At 35.8% G+C, this 21,944-nt stretch overlaps 1 protein-coding gene and 1 long non-coding RNA gene across 4 annotated transcripts in view; one reads left to right on the forward strand and one right to left on the reverse strand.

The window, feature by feature from the left end:
- The window catches only part of LOC138184913 (uncharacterized), a 325,808-nt gene extending 306,675 nt beyond the window's left edge, over nucleotides 1–19,133 (forward strand). The window contains exon 6 of the long non-coding RNA XR_011174499.1: nucleotides 19,016–19,133. This is a non-coding gene — a long non-coding RNA (uncharacterized LOC138184913). The remainder of the gene's footprint in view (nucleotides 1–19,015) is intronic.
- GluRIB (Glutamate receptor IB) overlaps nucleotides 1–21,944 on the reverse strand; it is a 346,208-nt gene that overhangs the window by 160,913 nt on the left and 163,351 nt on the right. For all 3 annotated transcript variants that reach the window (XM_069114169.1, XM_069114258.1, XM_069114339.1), the window contains exon 2: nucleotides 8,574–8,726. In XM_069114169.1, the coding sequence (XP_068970270.1) occupies nucleotides 8,574–8,726 (153 nt within the window). The remainder of the gene's footprint in view (nucleotides 1–8,573; nucleotides 8,727–21,944) is intronic.

Raw genomic sequence — 21,944 nt, forward strand, 5'->3', positions numbered from 1 at the left:
AATTTATGCTTTGCTGCATAAAAGGTATCCATGATATTGAAAAACTGAAAAATACAGATACTCGTAGATAATTATACCAACTAACCACTTTGAATCGCATATAACGATATAATAATCTCGAATAAATTGAAAGATAAAGATCGTCGTATTTAAAATCCTTGGAGAAATATCAATCCCCCCCCCCCCAAAAAAAGAAAAAAGTAATTCTAATGAATAAATCATAAACAGTGGGGGGTTCCTTCGAAATTTAACTTAAAAGCGGTTTACGTCTTAAGTATTTTCCAATAGAGTTAAAAATAAAGGAGATATCGAAGAACTCGAGTTATGGTGCAAGACACCCTATATAGGAATAAAGGCGGGAAATACTCTTGGGAGCCCCACGGCAGATTTATACCGCTCCTGGCTGGTTGGCTGGCTGGCTGGCTGGCAAGTCTGTGCACCCTATATACATACCTCTACTCTACATCCACCCCTAGCCGCGGGGTAACCCCCTAACCAAAGGATCCTGCAGGATATTATACGATATGCACCGAAAGTTGATAGATGGCTATTACGTTCCGCTAAGACGAGCATGCTACGTTCTGCTGCTCTTTCTCTGTCTATCACCTCCTTTTTCCTTTCTTTCTCTCTTCCTTACCCTCGTGCCGATCCTTCGGCTGTATTCGAGCTCACGAATGTGATTTTTCGGTGGAAAGGTTCCCTTGGCCCTCGTTCATCGTCTGACTTGTGCAAACGACTGAACCGTGTCTGTGACTTTTTACTCCTTACCGCCATATACCTCGCGAGATTTTTGAGTAGTAAAAACGATTCGAGAGAAATATTAACAGAGGGAGGATTTCTGACCGATCGACCGCTTTATTGTACGTACTCGATGGTAGAATTTTATTAAGTTTACCAAATGGTTTCGTATTCGATTCTAAGTTAAAGATTTATCTCAATTTTAGAGCAATTATAGTTTTCATTATATAATATATGTATATATAGTAATAATAAATAATAATTGTTTTTTAGTTATATGTGGATATGTGTAGAATTTGATAATTAAGAGTATGGAGAATAATTTAATAGCCAGTTTAGTGAAATTGTTGGTGAAAGTTGATTTTGCACGTGGAACATTTTTCTCATGAAATCTTGTCTGATCGTGCATTTATATATGCAATTCAATAATCGTACGTTGATAAAGTTACCAGTAAAGATAGAAAGAAACCATTGTGTTCTATTATTCCGTAATATGATTATTCTGACTGTCTAGGATTCCTTGATATCTTTCTAGTGTTTCTGTACCGATTTATCAATAAAGTTTATTACGTATATTTTGTTGTATATAATCTTCTAATGTTCGAACGAGAATGTAAAAGGTGAAATAGTTTTTCAACTAATATTTCTTACTTGCTTGTAATGACTTTATCTTTGGGAACTTCTTTAGAAAACTAGAAAGACAAAAAGGAAAGATAGAAAGATTCTAATAGACCTAATAGTTTCTAAAACTCTGTTGATGAAATAATTTTAACCTTCCTGAATTTATTCACGACTCCTGCAGATAAATCAAAGGTGGTTAATCCTTCAAGCCGGGTTGACGGACACGCGTACGTCAGAGTAACCATGTTGGTTGTAGCGCGGTGATCCGAAGTTCAAGCGTACGTTTTCTAAGTTACATTGGCCCTTTTTCGTTTTATTTTTTTCCGCAGTATATTACATGAATCGTATGTATCCTTATGTAAGATCAGTAAATCATATTTATCAGACAATGTAACGTGTTACTGATAATTTTGTTATAGAAAATAGAACATAAATGGTAGTTTATTACTTCTACCTAAATGGCGTTACGAGAACCACCAAGATTTTTATCACGCAACGAGTTGCTATGTAAAAGGTATTGGTAGCAATATATTATGTCAATCTTTTGTGGAAAATAATGCGAAAGAATATTGATTACGCATGGAATGAAACTTTCACATTTGTATTACATTGAATTTGAACAGAATGATAAGCCATTGTCACCTGTCAGAAAAATGGGAATGCGTTTCAATTGATTTCTCGTACAAAGGGACGAAAATCCTATTTTCTAGAAATTCAGGCGTACAAAGAGAATTTTGTACGGTTATCGATACACTTTTTTTTTTTATTTTAAAATAATAACATACAGCGATAGTTGAGGAGATTAATAGATACGCACAACAATTCTATAGAAAGTCATGTACTGAAACCACGTTCGCGTCTACGAAATAAGGAACCAATGACCGTCGAGCAAATGTATTTTTATCTGGCATTACTTTCGTTTACTGGAATTCTACGGAAATCTACGATCGAAAATTATTTGAACAGAGACAGTTTCATAGAAACGACGATATTTCCTCAGATCATGTGGCAAAATCTCGTTTCTCGTTTAGCTGACGATAGTAGCCTTGAAATAGTGGCCTTCGTAAACTATCTTTCGTTAAATGTACCTTCGCAATTTGACAATTACCGCAATAGCTTCGTGATATACAATTTTAAACAAGTTCCAATAAAAGTAACGGAATTCCTGCAAATTAATTATCGCTCGAGCCAATAACAAGTACATGCGAAATTACAGGCTTGAGGAATAAAGAATTACGTTCATCGAGAAAACTTTAATTTATTATACGATATTAGGTTGCGGATGAAGAAACAATGGGTTGGTTTATGCTTCAAATGAAATTTTTTTTTTATAATTAAGCGGATTCACACACTTCAACAATATTTATCTATATTAAATATTCAATACTAACGCGTTCAACCTTTCACGAAAATGGGTATTCTTCGGACGAATTTGTACAATGCGAAATGCTGTTCGTGGGATCACGCAATAACGGAAAACGCATTATCGTAATACGTTTTGTTGGACGAGACGCGAGTAACGGAAATGAGGACTTATGTCCAGCCGCTGTCTTCCGTTCAGCATAATTTTTTCCCATGCCGCCGTGCCGCGGGGAAATTTGCTTTATAACGTACGTGCGCCACCGAAAGAGATAAAGTAGTATTCACCGGAGGAAAAGTATGAGTCGAACTGGCTTTAGAATTAATTACAACTCCGGAAGTTTATGCATTTACAAGAAATTTAGAGACACGGAAATGTATATAGTGGATACAGCGTGCAGAAATATAGGAAATATCCAAAATAAAGTTTTCGTTATAATATTTACAGGGTGAGATAATAAGTTTTCATTTTAATTCCATTTCTCTAGATATATTTATAAAACTATAAATTTTCATAAATATTCGCAGTCTGCTTATAAGCAATAAAACGCACCGACTATTTTCTCTCTGTGGTTTCTTCTTTAAAATTGTTTACAGGATTCGATGAGAATTTCCGGTGAAAGTGTAAAAAGTAATGCATAGACAGTACGTAATTTAAGATGGTAATTTATAATTATTCAAAACTACACGATATAATAATTTGTATATGCAATTTTAACTTGTAGAATTGTTTCGTGCAGTCGTTCATTTATCATTTATATTTCTCGAGATTGCGATGGAATTGTATTTCGAAAGCTATTTAGAACAACACACAAGTTTGTTGTTTTCTTAGTACATTACATGCAAATCCCCAGGAAACGTGACGACAACATGTATGTCACCCTAGTATTACATGAAAACGATGAGAAACAGATATTTGTTTTATCCTGTTGATATACTGGTCAGTCAGAAAGAATTGGTGTTTCCAAAAATGTAAAGTTCTCAATTAGAAAATACGACGTTTGAATTACAAAAAAATGACAACTCGTTTCTATCTTCGTGCAATGTTGAAACGTTCGAAAGAGAAATATCGAACGCTATTAGCTCGTGTTACGTTAACTAAATGAAATCTTCATTTAAGTTCGTCTCTTCCAATCTAAAATTTTTCGTGGCGAAATCTTTAGTAATCAAACTTTGAACATGTCTGACGCATAAGATTCAACATCGCGCAAAATTGAACCAACTCTCAACGATTACCCGAGAGATTTAATAAAAGTAATTAAAATTACGAAAATTGCTTCATTTACAAACTACTACCTTACGTGTAACACATAGGATTAAAGCAAATTAGTCTCTGCGTTTACCTTGAATGAAAGGTATTACCTTAAATGCCATTACCGATTAGTAATTAATGTTTACCTATTGCAGTTCTTTGCAATTAAAAATATTCAAATTAACGAATATCCAGATGAACTGTAAAATTCACCGCAGATTTGAAAGATGAAATGAAAAATAGGAAGATAAGGAAATTGAAATCAAAGATTAATTATATCAGAAGCAATCGAATGATTCAAGTAACTGTAAAATAAAAACACATGAAATCTGTCATACCTTGATAATTTTAATATTTTAATATTTCCTATAAATTACAAACTTTGAACTACATGTGTTTATTAATAAAGTTATCCATACTCGTCCTGTTCAAACACGCTACGCAAAGTAACAAAATATTTTTCACTAGCTTGTAAATGTAATATAAATATAACAGAATATCCTTCAGTAATTATCTCATTTTTTCTCGATTTTCAATAAATATGACAATTCTTTCGAGACTTTCGAACGAAGAAATGCATTCCGCATTGGTCGACCCCAAGGAAATCGTTTGGGCGATGATTCAGTGAATGCAAACATTTAAATGGATCGCATCTCGACGATAGATATGGCAGGAGAGCAACATGGCTTACCGTGGGATTATAACAACGGGGTCTTGATCCGGGCGAACCAACTAGCATTAATACAATTAGCAGAGCTTTCCTAAGTACCGTAACGCGGTGCACGGTCGGCCTGACCCTTGGACTTGGCCCAAATATTCGCTACTTCGGGGCCAAACCACCGCTAACTGTCCACGAATTCTATTACCGAATCTCTGTTCCGATATGCTGCCCCTGTGCCTCGAATATTTTATCAAGTTTGACAGAAATGCTAGTGGATGACGAAAAGTAGGATGATCGTGAAACTGAGATAGAAGAGACGGAATTTGCATATGTAGGATAAAGAAGGAACAACATATTTGGGAAAAATAGACGTAAAGCGAAGTAGAAGAAGAATGTAAATTATTATTCGATGAATCGATCTAATAGGATTCGTTGTATGAAATGTTTTCTTCTTTTGTTCGAATGGTACGAATTTAAATCTTATTACGGTCCATGTTGTGTATGTGCAACATTATAGCGTAACAGATTGTCACCTGGCTAAACAATATACGTTTGTTTTTGGTAAAATTAATTTGAAATTTAGTAAATTGTCTTCGTTGTACAAAAACGTGAGAAAATATGCGTTTTTATTAATTCGCAACAAATTTTTGTCCAATAGATCGAACGACATTTGCTTCTAAAACGATTAATAGTTTCACTTACGATGACAATTTATGAGATACGTAGGTTTCTAGTATTTTAATACTCGCATACATTATATCTCATAATGCAAAGCAATCTTGTCTGTATGCTTTTGATATACGAGTTACACGATTCATATATGCATAATATTAGAGTACCAACAGTTTCTATGATGCTAGAAATAAAATGGAAGCAATTTAACTCGCGAGAGTAGTAGCAACTGAAGTACATAAAACTATTTCGTTTTAATATCCACCTACCCTCAGAGAACCATACGACTACGTACTTATCTTTCGCTACACTGTATTATGCGATTAAAACAATAAATTACTAAAACACTTTCGAGAAAGGTAATAAAACTATCCACCACGCAGTACAAACATATCTGTTATTATACACATGTATATATATATATATAGAAAGAGGGAGATGATAAGTGAGTATATGATATTAAGTATGGAATATTTTCTTCAATTAAAACAAGGATATGTTTTTGCTGTTCATTAAAATATACAATATACTACGTATAAATATAAAATTTATCGAACAAAGCACTAGATGAACACTGATAAAATTATCACGCTTTTACCATGAGATACAATGTTCGCAATCTGATTTAGATATACCAACAAACCTTCTCAAGCTTACCCCTGTTTTTCATTTCTAAATTTACTATTTTCCAAATAAATTTTTACAAATTTAGTATGACTGACAATAAGTTTAATTAAAGTCGTAAGAAAACGCAGGAGAGAAAAGTAGGAAATGCAAATTCATTGGAAAAAGTATACCGAAGAACTCTCGACTCTATTTTAAACGAACAATTGATAAAACATAAAGCACAAATCGACATTGCACGTTTATGTAAACCATACCGCAGATAAACAATGTACCACTAATTATTATCTAAATGGAAAGCTGAACCATTCAAACGGACATTTCATATGCTACAACCTACCATACAAGCATACCATAATGGTTACACCGGTACGTTGCAAACAGATCTATTAGGAACGTAATTGAAATTTGGTGAAAGCGAATTATGAAAAGCCGTTAACGTTACAATTGGAACGCTACTGTTCCTTTGCCGTTATAGGGACACACTTATAAGGGTTTCATCGATGACAAGACACCGATATCTTTGGTACCCAGGTGGCCATTCGTTTACGGTTTAGAACGAAGCCGATCAGCTTCAAAGGCAATTCCAACGCGGCTCGATTGGCCGACACCCCCGGGTTAGAGAGCATCAAACGATCCTGCGGATGGCCGGCCAGCTCGTTCGCGTTTCAAATCTACACGTTCCAGGACAAAGTGGACAATGAGTCTGTGTAGAATCGGCGGGGACGACGACGTCGCCACGCTCCAAATCAATTTCGCACTAGGACGCTCAGCTTGGATATCGGCTGCCCCTACCATTTTATCATAGCCGAAAGATGATTGCTAGTTAGTTTCAATCTCCTCTATCGATTTTACAGTGCCTATTGTTTTTAATGGCTGAATTTATCGCAGATTACTGATCTTATTAATCGAATTACTACGAGTTTGTTAACAGAAAATATAAATAACTCAAACAAAATTATGAAGATAGTTATGTGATAGGATAATAATAATTAGAATTAATTAATCGGTTAATTAATGAAGTCAAGGGTGAGATTGACATTAATTAATCAAAATCTGTGATTTGATTTTTCGATATAGAAAATCTGTGTAACGAATTCTTATCTGATTGCGAATTCATGTCTGCAATATTGTATACATATAGCAATTACGCGTTAATAAAGTGATCAATGGACTATTTAAACCGTTTAACAAATTTTTGGTTGGCAATCATGCGTGAGAATAAACTAGGAAAAAGAAAATAAATGTTTTACACTGAAAAATATAATTACTATATATCTCAAAATTCATTTTCCTTAAAAGCAATCAATTTGTTAATTTCGCAAAAGTCATATCCCACAATTAATTGCAAAGCGATTTGCTCTACCAGTCAATCAAATTATTTACGGTTTCCTTTTAACATTCGATCAACCAATGAAACTCCATCCATCTAATTAAAAGTAATTACTTTATATAAAAGTTGTAGAATATTGGAAAGCTGTAATTAAATATTTGAAAAAATCATACAACGCTATACGGAATATCTTTCGCCTCACGCGCCAATCTGTTGTGTGGCGTATCGATGCGTGTTATCAAAAGCATCGGGGATGTAATATCCACGTGGAAGCTTCCTGTTCACGATCGACGCGATAAGAAAGGACATGTAACCCCGTGTCGTACGTGCATGACTTCCAAAGACGAGAAATAGGGATGTCTCGATGAAGGAACGAGATTAGTATCTCCGCCGTGACATCGAAACGTTACTTCGTGGACCACACACTACCAACGATTTCCACCAGCGCCGAATTCAATAGCAAGCATGATGCCGCGTTTCCGGCACGTACGAGTCTGAGTATTGTGTTGATCATTCGACATTTCTGATACGCCAGAGATATCGCGAACAAAATGACATCGATTCCTGATATTCCACAACGTGCTCTACTTTTCGATACTCGGCCTGTTATAGCCAAATAAATGTTTGCCAGTAAAACGTACGAGTTTTTGGTGTTTTACTACGATTTTGTTGGAAATTGTGTTATTAAGATCTATCGAACAGTCTTTCTCCGAACTCAAAGGCAGTTTCTAAAGAAGTTAGATAATAATTCTTGTTTGAAAAGGAAAGAGAAGTTACGCGATTCGCAGCAACATAATTCTAGTTTGGTCATCGTATATAAGTTTCTGTTACTTTCCCGTTCTTTAGCTATCAATCGAATTATATAAAGTTTAGAAACCAAGTTTTCTATTAGAGATATACGTCGATGATGGTAGAATTTTTCTAGCAAGCAACGAAGTATTATATATTTCATGTTCGGACAAATATGCATAATTCTGTACTTCAAAGCCACTACTAACTTTGTTATGGTTAAAAGTCTCGTTTTCTTCTCTGTGATGTAGATTCTTTATAGCAAAAAGGTAGAGTAGTTTTCGAGTTTTGCGTACAAATAAATGCAACATCGTTGATAAACGTATTTCACCAAACTATAATTTTCTGATTGTTTCCTTTTGACAAAAGTAATTGATTTTTATACGAAGAATATACGAATATGGTTGTTTCTCTATTTTGTTGGCGGATAAAAAAAGAAGCCTTGGATCAGTCTGACTCTTAAATACGAAATTATCGACAAACATTATCCATCAATTTGACCGATATATGAAGTTCATACTTACTAAGACGAGACAGTTTGTAAGCATCTGCGGTATTAATTACGTCTACGAAAGCTTGCAACTCAAACTTCCGAGTCGTGGTATTCTGGTTATGGTTGAACATCGCAAATTTGAAGGCTGACTGAACTTCGTCGGTGCCTTGCTCGAAGATTGCACCTGCAATCAGAAAACATATATATCGATTACTTTAGTTACTTTATCAACTAACGACGCAATTGATGTAAATATATTAATATTCATAAAACAATGCACGCACGCACTTGACGTTGCTCTGTAACCATTTAAAAAAGTACAATACAATTTTCTTAAGAATATAACACACATATCATATACACACATCGCAACATCAAGTGTGGCGTATTTTAATAAAATTGTAATAAAATTTGTAAATAAAATTTCTCTACATGTTGTTTCTTAATGACTTGTTTTATAGGATTATATCGTATTCTAAGCATTATCAGGTTGTCCGAAAAGTTTCTTTCGTTTCATAAGGTGATAATAGATGAACAACAATTTCTCTTTTATATTATTTTATTGAATTAGGTATGATCCGCTTCGTTATATTTCTATTATTATGTTCGTGTATAATTCAATAAACTAATATAAAACGAAGAACATTACGCGTCTATTATTCCTTATAAAACGAAAGAAACTTTTCGGACAACCTAATATTTCAACAGGTCGAGAATTTCTATAGATTAATCAATACATACGCGTTTGATAAGCTGAACTGAGAATTTATAGGGGAAAATAACGATATAACGAAGAATTGTAGGATTTCCAATACATATTTTTTATTCGAAGAAAGATCTCTATTAAATCCTGCTAACAAAACCGAAATCTATACGATTAATTATCATCGTTAATTTTCTTATAAGAATCGTTATTAATATTCAAATATACATATCCAACAACGACGTTATAAATAAATTTACATTTAGTAAAAAGTAATGTGACAAAGTATTCCACTAAAAAACTACCCTTAATTTCGCGTCTATGAATAAAGTGAAAATGTTTAGAAAAGGTGCGGTATCATCTTTCATAGTTTCACAGAAAATTTGATTATCCAGTTTATTGATGAAATACGGTATAATAATCCGACAGTGGTAACCTGTATCGGATATATGATAGCATAGAATTTCGTTTGCTAGTGGCTAACATATGGTACAGTGGTAGGAGCCAACGTCTGCTCAGCCACTGCTGGTCCACGACCCTCGTGTAATTACGTCGATCCATTCGCCGTTAATAGTCGGTAATACGTACCGATATTAATGCTACCGCCTGTCCAACGGTTTACCCTAAACTATCTATACAATCGATATTCCCTTCGATCACTGATTACAATATTTCTTAATAAGATAATAGATAAGTTTAATGATTTCACTTATGTAGGTGCATGGTGAAGCAAATTTATTCGAGTGATCCAAGCTTCGATATTTTAAAATTCAGTCTTGAACTTTCCACGGAATAATCAAACTTGTTGTATGTTATGAGACGCCATTGATCTTAAGTTTAGAAAGAATAATATCAAAAACGTGAGAATGATACGAATAAGCCTGTATGTGTGGCGTTATTTGAGTCAACGAGAAAGTATGCCAGAATTAATAAAATAAAAAAAAAAAAAGGTAAAGTAATATACACACGCCGTTGAATCATGATAATTGTAACTGAGAATACTAACGTTAATAGCATCAACTTTTTACTTTTCGATGAGTGGAAGTTATACGCTCGTAAAAAATTATAGCTGTCACGCTGTCGACGTATATACTCGATATATTTCACTCTTTATATCACGCCACTAATAACAAGCCGAATAGTTTATTTTCAAATGTAAATCGCACAAAAATTGTTCACAATCGAACTACTTTTAACTTGGCTCAAATATCCTGCTGACTGAAGGAACTCTATCCTACCCAAGTCTCTCGTCTATCTTTATTTTCGAATTTCTTCGATCATTTTAGAACGCTATAGTTTGCTTAAAAGATAAAAAATGCAGATTTCTCAACGAGCATCGCGTCCCGATTATCGTGGGTCGATGATATCCGGTCGTTTCAGTTGGCAAACATCGAGCTTCCAAGCGATTTGTCACGACAGGCATTGATTTTTCGGTAAACAAAAGTTAAACAAGTTCGGCGCACGTTCCCCTAGTATTTTTTCTGCTCTCTTATTTTTTCGATACCGTGTATGGTTAAACGAACGTTATGTTCATCAAAGGCGGCTCCATACAGCCCGGCAAAATATTCTTTCCAACTTTTAGACAGAGAAAAAGAGTTTGGAAAAATTTTGCCGAACCAAAGAAACGCAGCGTGTGTGTTTTTCCCAGCTTGGTGAACAAACATAAGCAACGAGACGTTACATCGGAATGATTTTCTTTACGACTTTCAAAGTCGCCACGCTAAATTTGACTTTTTTCCGAGTGCTTCTCCTCTCCATAGCGAAATGAGAGAACTTCTCGCATGTTCTCTCCCTACGCCATCGTGCACACCGTAACCTTACGTAATATCGTTTCACGGATTTTTCTTATTTCGCCTTTCTCGCGTTTCTTTCGCACCGCGGCGCGCCTCCGCTACCAACGCTATTTCTACTTTACGCAATTTCTTCTTGTCGTTGCAAATCCGGCGAATCCTTAAAGAATCGCGTATCACCGTGAAACGAATCTCACGAGCTCCATTAAATCAGCCAACAAATGCTGTTCTACGCCGAGGGAATACTCGAAGCACCGAATATTCGAAAATTCTATTCGTTTCTCGTATACCTTACAAATATCTTTATTTATTTCGTTTGAAGTTTCTATTTACAATAGTAGCGCAAAAATTAAGGAGCTGCGTTGCATACGTAGTAGATCACTTACTGACGTTTAATCGAATGCTTTTATCTTTCACTATTTATTTTATCATGATAAATAATTTTTTAATTATTTTATACGTGTCTCGCGGTACAAGATTCCAATTAAGATAAAATTTATTTGATTCTTCCAATAAATGCAGAAAATAGGTATCTTGATGCTTGTGTCAGTGTACGTGGTGCACTGTAAACTAAGAGCTTGAATTACTCGAATCTCATTTCTATTACGATTAGTGTATTATCAGAATTTTCAAATTTTCAAAATACTTAAATATATTTAATAAAAATGCTGTTTTACACATACGTTTGTTCGACAATTAATTTTTCTGCTTACTTTTCGTATATCGTGACGAAATTTTCATAAATGTTAGACGATGCTTCGATACTTCTTTACAACACGGTATTTAGTATAACGGATGCTTCTTGACGAGACGAGAGTCCACGTGATGTACAGATGTATCTGATCGATAAATTTTAGGAGAGAAGCGGATGTCGAGACGTTTGAACCTAGATATACATATGTCTGAAGTTTGAGAGGGTCAGGGTAGCTATGATTTTGGCAATTTATGACTTTATGATAAATTGGCATATTCGAACATTCAGCGAGTTATCTCTACTTCCTATCTTACGCTATCTGATTTTCCCTCCTGAGAACTAAACTTATAAATGACTGATGCATTTCATCCTACATGGCTTGGTCTTTCTATGGGAGTAAAGCATTTCTTTTCTTTTCTTTTTTTTTAATATTTCATATTTCATATATTTTAAATACGATATTAACATTAAATAGAGATAAAAATCTTCAAACAGAAATGTGATAATTTCTTCCAGAATTCTGCTCTTATTTCTCAATATTTCTTTAAAAAATCTACAAATTTTCTGAACTAATTATCGCAGCAATCAGGGTCAAGCTTTTCATCTCTTGCAGAAACATTATTTTCAGTCCGGTACATCGAAGGTTACTGAAACTCCTGTTCTCAAACTAAACAAGCATTATGTGGTGTTCTAATTGAGCAGTCGAGCGAGATGACATGAAAAAAGCAACAACATATCGATTTTTCTAAAATCTAGCGTAGCAAATTGTTTCAAATCAATATAGAGACAAGGTCGATTATACTTTCAACAGGTGTTCGCAACAATCTCCGCGTTGTTTTTGTTCCTAGCGGCGAAAGAACTTGAATATTTCGCGGCAATGTGTAAATCGTAAGAACAAGGTTGCGAAGAAAGCGTTCCTTACTTTCTTTGTGCGAAGGTACGCAGGCGAACAGAATGAAAGAACTTCTTGCCTGCTCGTCCGTCTTTTCTACTTGCGATATCAACGCGACACGCTTCTCTCTGTTCTCTTATCGGAGCACCGCTGTTTCTGCCTTTTCAGATACGCCGCTTCGGGGAACTTCGTAAAACCATATCAGAAGAAACGAGATTATTATTCAGCCGGAGGTTACCAAACGTAGCCGATCGAAAGATAACGCGAATGCATCTCTATCATTTGTACGTATTGTACGACATTCTTGCAATTTTGTTAAAATTAGGTTTTCTAGAAAATTAGAGACTTAATTTTATATTAAGAGAGAGAAAACTAGAGACATGATTTCGAGAAATATTTATTACAGCATCTATCTTCTTAATTTTTATAGTAACTACAATAAATAAAAAACGTTATGCTTATTGCTGTTCCTAAATTATATTTTAAATTGCTCGTTTTCCAATAACTAACATTTTTACACAGTATCATTTTTAATTAATTAAATTATTTTTCAGTATCCGGCGTCAGTGACAATTTCATTTTTTTTATTAAGTTTTCCATATTTTATCAACTGGTACGTTGCTTGCAATTTCCTTTTAGTTCGATTCTCTACAAAATTGGAAAAACATACTTTGAGAAATATTTATCACAGAATTTCAATCTTTTAAGTGTTTTAACAATCAAACAAAGAATTTTCTTTCATTATTGTTCCTCGATTATACTTTAACTAGAGTATCTTTCAATGACAAATTTTCTTATCAACATTTTACTTTTTTAATCAGATTATTTTTATATAATAACAAGTATCTTCGCATAGTCATTTTATTTTTACTTAATTTGATCGTAATTCAATGCTTGGAGTTTTCGTATGGCAATTTTATCTGTATATTATGACTCCCATACTCCATCAACAGATTCATTGTTCGTAATACGATATCAAATAGTTAATAACTATTTATTTATGGTTAAAGATTACTGGAAGATTAATGAAAAAGAGTGATAGATTACAAAGTTAGAAAGCAGAAAGTTTTGCAAGTAAATAGCAACACACATGTATGCGAACGATGAAAATTATACAAGCAGAGGCGTAAACATTGTTTAATATCTTAAGACGTTGGTGCTTGTTCGTGAAACAAGATTCTAATAGTGTAATTGCCAAAAGTTTGATGAACTGCGACCATAAAGTTGCACACAGGTAATCAACCATTCATGATCTAATGTGTTTCAGATTTTGTCAATGTGAGAAGCTGTAACAACTTTTGTTCGATCACTGTCGTCAAATAATAATATACAGAGTTTATCCAATATTTTTCATCGTTTGTTTTTTAAACCATTACAAATATAAAAAATTATGTTACATGTATCCACTGGTTATAGGAGACTTGCAGTGGATTATACTTTAATATTGAAAATGAAATCAAAACCTTTATTGCTTTTCATTCTAAATTCGTTCATGTATGATTGATACGCGATAACATATCGGATTTGCCAATTTTTCTCATGAAATCCAAGAACAATAGAAGAAAATATGATAAATATTAGTATCCCGAATAACCATAAAAATTGGTTTCCTCTTCCATACACACAGCCACTCAAAAATTTTAGGCTCATTATTGTTATATATAAGCTTCAAAAATAGAGAATGTCAAATGATCGTTAAAATGTATAAAGAAATATGTTTGAACATGAAACTTTGTATGATAAAGAATCTAGTTAATGTATTAACAAGTTATTTGAAAAATCCATGTAATTCAAAGTTCACGTAAAAAATTAATGTTCTATTAAAAGTAAGAGATATCGTGAGATATTTTAGAAGCAGTGTACGTTGCCGTAAAAACGGTTCAAATCAGAATTGCAAGCTGCAAGCATAAAAATGCAAAGAATTAAAAATTCGAATCACAGAGGTTAAGACCGAAGATTTCCAGTGCGCTTAACTTAAGCCCGAGTTCACCCTCTCCAACTTTACCCTTTCAATCCTCCTTAAAGTAACCATACCCTAAAGTAACCCCTTCAACTCCTCTTCTATTCATCCCTCGTATAATAACATTTCCCACATCATATTCACCTTCGACTTATCCTAAATCAAACACAGGCGAATCCAAGATAAAGCAATCGAGCCAACGATCAACCCTCTTAATATCTACCAACCCTGTAAATTCGAAACGTTCGAAACGACGAATATCCATCTTGACAGATTCACGAGTTCATAGATGGTCGTTCGCTGAAAATTTCTAGAAACTAATAGATGAAAAGTATGTATCGAGTACAATAGCACCTTTAAATACCAATCTGGGTGGCCGTGTTTATCTCAGGGAGCGTTGACAGGTGGGGCGCCGCCGCGCGTCTATTGATTGGTGCCCAGCCTCCCCACCATGCACTCACACTCACATCGATTCCCCTTTTCCCCCCTGTCGAGCCACCCTGTTCTTTCAACCTTCCTCAACCTTCTTCCTTCCACGCTTCCCAATTTTCCAGCCACGTGTCATTCCTTTTCTCCTTTTCCTCTTCGCGCGTCCTTCATATTTTTCTTTCGGCCGCGAACCTCGTTTTTCGGCGTTGCGCCTCTCGCCGACATCGGTATTCGCCTGGAACCGCCGCTTTTACGCTTCTTGCATCCCCCAGTCTCTGTCTGTCCTTCTCTTCCTCGTACTCGCTTCGTTTCCAAACGTCGTTCCTCTCCTATCCACCGACGTCGAACGACCAATTTTTTCGCTCATTTGTTACCAGTTCCAAGTATCCCAGTATATTCAGAATTTCTACTTCAGAGAGTCAGACACATTGTCAATTTCGAGCTTTTCCTTCGACGAACATTTGCAAGTTTGATCTTGTCTCTGTTCTTTCTTTGCTTTCCACCTCTTTCCCCCTTCGTACACGTGCTTAATCGTTTGTTCGCCCTGTAATTTATTTTAACTCCCCTTTTTGTCCGCGTTCTTCCGTCGCGTTCTTACAAATCGTCCTTGGTCGTTGCTTTGTCCTAGACCGTTCCGACCGAATCAACCGACCTTCCCTATCCACCAGGAATTCGTAAAATTCGACGAACCCCTCGCGTGTCCCTTTCTTTCTCGCTCGTCTCTTGATTTCGTTAGCGTCGACGTTCGTTTGCTCCTCTCTTTGTATTAGCTTTTTGCGCCTTGAAACCTTCCTAGCACGCCGCAACGTCGACGATCAATGTCGATTTTCGACGTTGAGAAGTGTTTAACGATGTTGGACAATCAGTGATCGTCGCAAGAAGCATAATGTCAATAGAGCAATAGCAGTAACGGTATCGTTGTACTTGATATCATAAAAATTTTAAGTCAGTCACGTTTATGTTATAAGATTTCTGTTTATATTGTAAATTTTTCATTGATATTTATTTATATTGCAAATGGAAGTAACGTTTGTTCCATGTAAATACGTCTGTCATCCTTCAAAACAACGACGAGCAAATAATTTCGTTACATGACTTTATTTAATAGTATTTATATTACTGAATATACTTTGGGATGGTAATTGCTGGCGGATGATGATGGCCATTGTTTAGTCATAAATGATGGAATCAATATATTTAATTCAGATCAGAAATGAAGGGAAAACGATATTATTTTGGAAAACATCCCATGAAAATTAATTACATGAATTACATGAATTAGTTCGAATATATGTTTCACGTTTACGTCATGAAAGCATTACCAGTAGAAAATTTCCAATCATTCTTCTAATTGTATCTATATACAATTTCCTGCCAATGTTATTATTAGAAGATTTTACATCTGAAGCTAATGGTTACGAATAAAAATACTAACTTTCCTTACTTCGATAGACAGATCTTTGATCGAAAAATTTCCTGACAATGTTATTATTAGAAGATTTTACATTTGAAACTAATGCTACGAATAAAAATGCTAATTTCCTTTACTTTGATAGACAGATCTTTGATCGAAGAATTTACTCAGATTTTACTAAATTCTCCGAATTTATATTCGTTTAACGATTCCAAACTTTTCATTTATATAGTATTTACATATTTAATAGCCTCTGTGGATGAAACATTCAGAGAAACAGAATAGCGAAGCACTATATTTTCCACTGTTCTCTCCGTTCTTAATCAGAGTCATCTGAGCGCGTCTATTTCAAAGAAATTTAATTTATAACTCCAAATTAAATTCGATCTAATTGCATAACTAAATTAAATCGAACCATCTGAGAGAAAAATGGTGAAACGACGATAAATCGACGATGTGCTTAACAACGGGGATTTCGAATACGAACGTCTGCACCAATGTGGTATTCATGCCACAAGCTAGCAAACGTTTCAGCTAGCGATTACAAAGGGACAGCGTGACTTTCGATACAAAACACGTTACGTTTAAGTAATCTAGGAACCGATGGGGATTCAGCTGAATCGACGTCGTTGAAGGAAAAGGGAGGCCACGGCTGAAGGTTTGATCGGCGAAGCTTGAAATTATCGGTGCTGGAGAGAGCGAAATGGAGGAAATTTCGAATAATAGCCGTTACAAGCTGAACGACGCCGAACCGATCGACAATGTCGTTATGTTTCGGTTACTGCGATTCGCTTCAGCGTTTTCCATTAACTTTATTCGTTATCTTTTATTATGGTGTCCGCACAGGCGTCGATCGCGTCGATATGGAGTTTATGGCGGTGTGTTCGCGAGCACGCGAAGCGTGTTCGCAAACGAGTATACACAGGATTTCTCGTTAAACATGAAAGTACGAGCACGAGCGGTGAATATAGTGTCCAAATAGTGTTCAACCCGGTGGAAAATTTCCCTGGGATTTCAACGGTACGTAGAAATTACGCGGAATGTTTAAATAAAACGCAATACGTTGCGTCGAATAGAAACAGTTCTAGGGAAGTGGTTTAATATGCGACGCGATAGTGGAAATTAGTGGTCGTTTCATGCAGCGAAATTCGTTCGTCTCGCCGGGCAATACGTCAGGCTTTTGATTCGCTGTGTTTCGTGCGCCGAATTCCGTATCTCGGACCTCGCTAAATGTTACAAAGCTACTGCATTCCGAAAAAAAAAAAAAAAAAAAAAAAAAAAACGGATAGAACTTTGGTTAATTTTACGTAACAGATATCTATCGATTAGAGAAATTTTTCGCCATATATTTTACGATAAAACTGGCGTAACTGTTAAACGACGTTTTCATAATTTTTTTTAGAACATAGTACTGGCATTTAGCAAAGCAGATGTTCGTGTTTAATTTAGTAGAGTAGATTTTTGACAAAGTGGAGCGCGACAGGATACGGAGTTGCAGCTGATCGATAGCTTTTGCGAGAGGATCGGAAGTCAGGATGTTGCGCGCATCTGGATATAGGTACACGTGCATGACTAGAGCTACGGAAATTTGAACGAAGAGATTACAGATATGTTTTCTCAGGTATTATGTTTTGCAAGGTATTACAGAATTCCACAGTCCCTTGATTTATGGAATATTTACAAATTTCGGTATAAATATTACTCTGAAATGTTTAGAATGTCCGACCAGATACTGCGCTATTATTCTCCATTTTCGTTTTATTCTCTTTCATAGAAAACCACATTTTGTTATATGTAGTCGATAGAAAGCAGAGTTAAACATCCTGTATACGGCCAAAAAATATATAACACAAAATACGGCGATAGGTAAACGTTTCGATATCAATTAGAAAAATATCCGATATAAAATATAGATTTCTATTTCAAAATATGATTACGACTTTCCTATACGTTCGAAAAACTTGTGACATTTTCGAGCTTGTACGAAGATAAAGAACATAATAATATATGTTTGTTTATGTACATCGGAAAGCGTAAGAAATATTTCCATACATTTCTGTATCAATAAATTTCCCACAAATATATACAACATTATCCCAACATTGTCCAAACACAACTGTGCATATTTTCCAAGGTAGTTAAACGCACGCACCATGTATAATTTCATCGTAAATATCCTAAACGACTTAAAAATTCTCCGAACATTTCTCCACTTCGTTTAACGAGTGTCAAGGGAATAAACTACCGCGCGTTCAGCACGTCACACAATTCTATGTCTATCGCGTTTGCGATAATCGATTCGTCAGGGGAGTCGAAGGACACCAGAGAGAGCCAGAGATTCATAAGGTTAACGGCGCAATCTCTTTTGCCCGACACTCTGGCTAATCAGCGAGTCGGTTCCATGACAAATCCAATCCGAGGACAATGACCTAACGAGCAAACTCGATTTAAATCCGTGCTCAATATCGTTCGAGAAGTCTACTGACTGGCGACCGCACGAAGACTATCCGCGAGACGTCTTGTCGCCCGTTGGATCCGATATTGTATCCCTTAAGACGTTCCAAGGATTTAAATTAAGTTCTTGCCCGCAGATATTGAATCTACTTTATGTTAATACCGGGTGATCCTCGCCACCCTCGAAAGCCACCAGGAGAAACTCGAAGACGAACGGCTGAATAATTTTCGAAAGCTTTTTCCTTGGAAGAAAACTGGCGAAGAAGAGGAAGAAGAAGAAGAGGAAGATCCGAGCCGCTGATCCGTTTCTTCGAAAATCAACTGACACTGGCTTGTCCTTTCGTTTGCCACAAGCTTTTTCCTTGGTTATAATTCAATTAAACGATTTAATGAACGGCTTCGTCGCAGTCTCTCGACTGTTTCGATTTATTTGATAGGATCGGGGAAACGTTTAGAAAGAGGATGAACGAGATTTTATTTGCGAAAGGCAGATTCTTATTAGATGGAGTTCTAAAGCGAGTGGAACGCAAGAATTTTATTTACATTTACAATATGCGAAACTTCTCGATTTACAAGACTCGATATAACGAAATTGTTCATTTATACGTGTAACTCTGTTTGACTATTTATAAAGTTGAGTATTATAGAGTACGTTATTGCACATTCCGGATGAATGACGTGGACATATAATCATACTTTCTTTCGAGTAAAGTTTGATTACTTGTCAGTGTAAACAGGTCTTAATTAATGTTCAGATCAAAATTCATATATAGAAGATTTTCCAATACTGTTCATTCTGTAGTTACCGATAAGAATTCCAGATGTTTGTACCCTTTCATAAATAACGTAGCTCTCTATGTATTAGAAAAACGTAAATATTTCTATATTCATTGATCCTGAAACGAAGAAACTATTACTTCTATATTTAATTCCGTTTCAATAGCGAATATTTCATTTCGAAACTAATATGCAACCTATCCCTGCTGCATCGCCATCCTCCGAGAGAATCAGCGCTTCGTACGCAAATTGATCAATCTCGAACTTTCGAGTTTCACATTCTCCAACATACAGGCGACTTCAATCACGCACAATATATTGCTTAATCTCGACTTCGTCGCGTTTACGAGCGGGCATTTATACTTCCCTGCAATTTAGGGTAATACCAAGCAATTCCTCGTCCGTCTACCAGCAACCAGTCGTTCAACTTCTCTTGTTGCTCGACAAATTATCGCGCGAAGGCGCCGTTCAATCACTATATCGTATCAAGATAAGTCTACCTACCCTTTATCGAATAATTAGATAACAGGCTTCACGCACGCAAAGTTCCAGCCAAACCTTTCCTTTACTTTCCTTGAAATCACTGCCAATTCGCCCCTAATTACCATATGGACGGGTCGCTGGTAATTTCGTCGAGACATAACTTTCGTAAACTATCAGGCTAGCACAGTCATGTTGGCATATTATGGAATAACAAGTTGCGGTGTATTACGGTACGTGAAATGCTTGCACATAGCGCTACTGTTACTGTTAACTTTAAACAACAGAACTTCATCTACTTGCAGAACTTTCGTTTCGTTTTTCAGCGAATAGTTCACCAAGTTATTAAGAAACTTTTTAGGTACGAGAGGCACGCTTTATAAATTGATGACTTAACATGGTGCCTTCCGATTGGATTTCTATTATGTACAATGTGTACAAGAACATGTGAATTACCGGACAGTAGACTATACAAATTTTAGCTGAATTTTTCGTGACTTTCAATTCACACGTGACGTACGTTCCAATAGAATTACGTGCTCGATAAAACTTAAGAAAAAACGTTTAAGTAAGATAGCAAAAGAAAGACTTTACGATGTATCAGGTCTGTAAGTATGAAATCGGAATTTGCCTATACATGGCCCCAGCTGATAACGTAGTTATCACTAAACTGCGTCATTGATGCCAAAAGTCTTTGTTGACATCTCACAAACATTTTCGACTCAGAACAATACAAGTTTCATACAACAGCATAGTTTGTAATAGCGTTGAACATGTCAAATTTTGTGACTGGAAACTACGATTTGCGGACAGCATTGATTTTCTGTTACCATTTGAAGAAAACTGCTGCAGAATCGCATCGAATGCTTGTCGAAGCTTACGGTTAGCATGCTCTTGGTAAATCACAGTGCTTTGAGTGATTTAAAAAATTCAGAAGTGACAATTTTGACGCGAGGAACGAAGAACATGGAAGACCACCGAAAAAGACCAGCGAGCTATTAAAACCTGGCGAAACCGTTAATACTAAGCGCTACCGACAACAAATGATCGATTTGAATCAAGCTTTGCGTGAAAAACGACCAGAATATCAGAGAAGCCAACACAAAGTAATTTTGCTTCGTGATAATGCACCATCGCATACAGCAAAACCGATCAAGGAAACGATCGAAGCGTTCAGTTGGGAAATACTTTCGCACGCGGCTTACTCACCAGACTTGGCTCCGTCCGATTACTATTTATTTGCATCGATGGGACACGCACTTTCTGACCAGCACTTCACTTCTTACGAAAATGTACGAAAATGGCTCGATGACTGGTTTGCCTCAAAAGGGCGACAGTTTTTTTGGCGTGGCATCCACCAATTGCCAGACAGGTAGGAAAAATGTATAGCTAGCGATGGGCAATACTTCGAATAAAATGTTTTTAATCATTTTCATACAATAAACGTGTATTTTCTATACAAAAATTCCGGTTTCATATTTACATACCTGGTATGTGGTAACTTATATGGGTCTTAGAGTAAGGACAAGTAATGATGTTTTACTTGGAGTTAAGTTTAGTTTAACAAGCAATACTCAATACAAAAAACTGATTACAATATCGTCGTACGTCTTATTATCATACTCGGCTCTCAACTTCCCGATTCATACTCTTCGGCTCCTCCACTTACACTCTCTGACTTCTCGACTGACACTGCTGCTTCTCAACTGTCACACTACGCTGCCGTTGTCCGACACTAGTTAGTGTCGAGTGATGGTATTTGCTATCGAGTGCCGCCACAGGCCTTTTTTTCACGATACTACATGTAAT

The sequence above is a fragment of the Bombus flavifrons genome, chromosome 1, assembly GCF_040668555.2.
Source record: "Bombus flavifrons isolate JBK064 chromosome 1, iyBomFlav1_principal, whole genome shotgun sequence".
NCBI classification, from domain to species: domain Eukaryota; kingdom Metazoa; phylum Arthropoda; class Insecta; order Hymenoptera; family Apidae; genus Bombus; species Bombus flavifrons.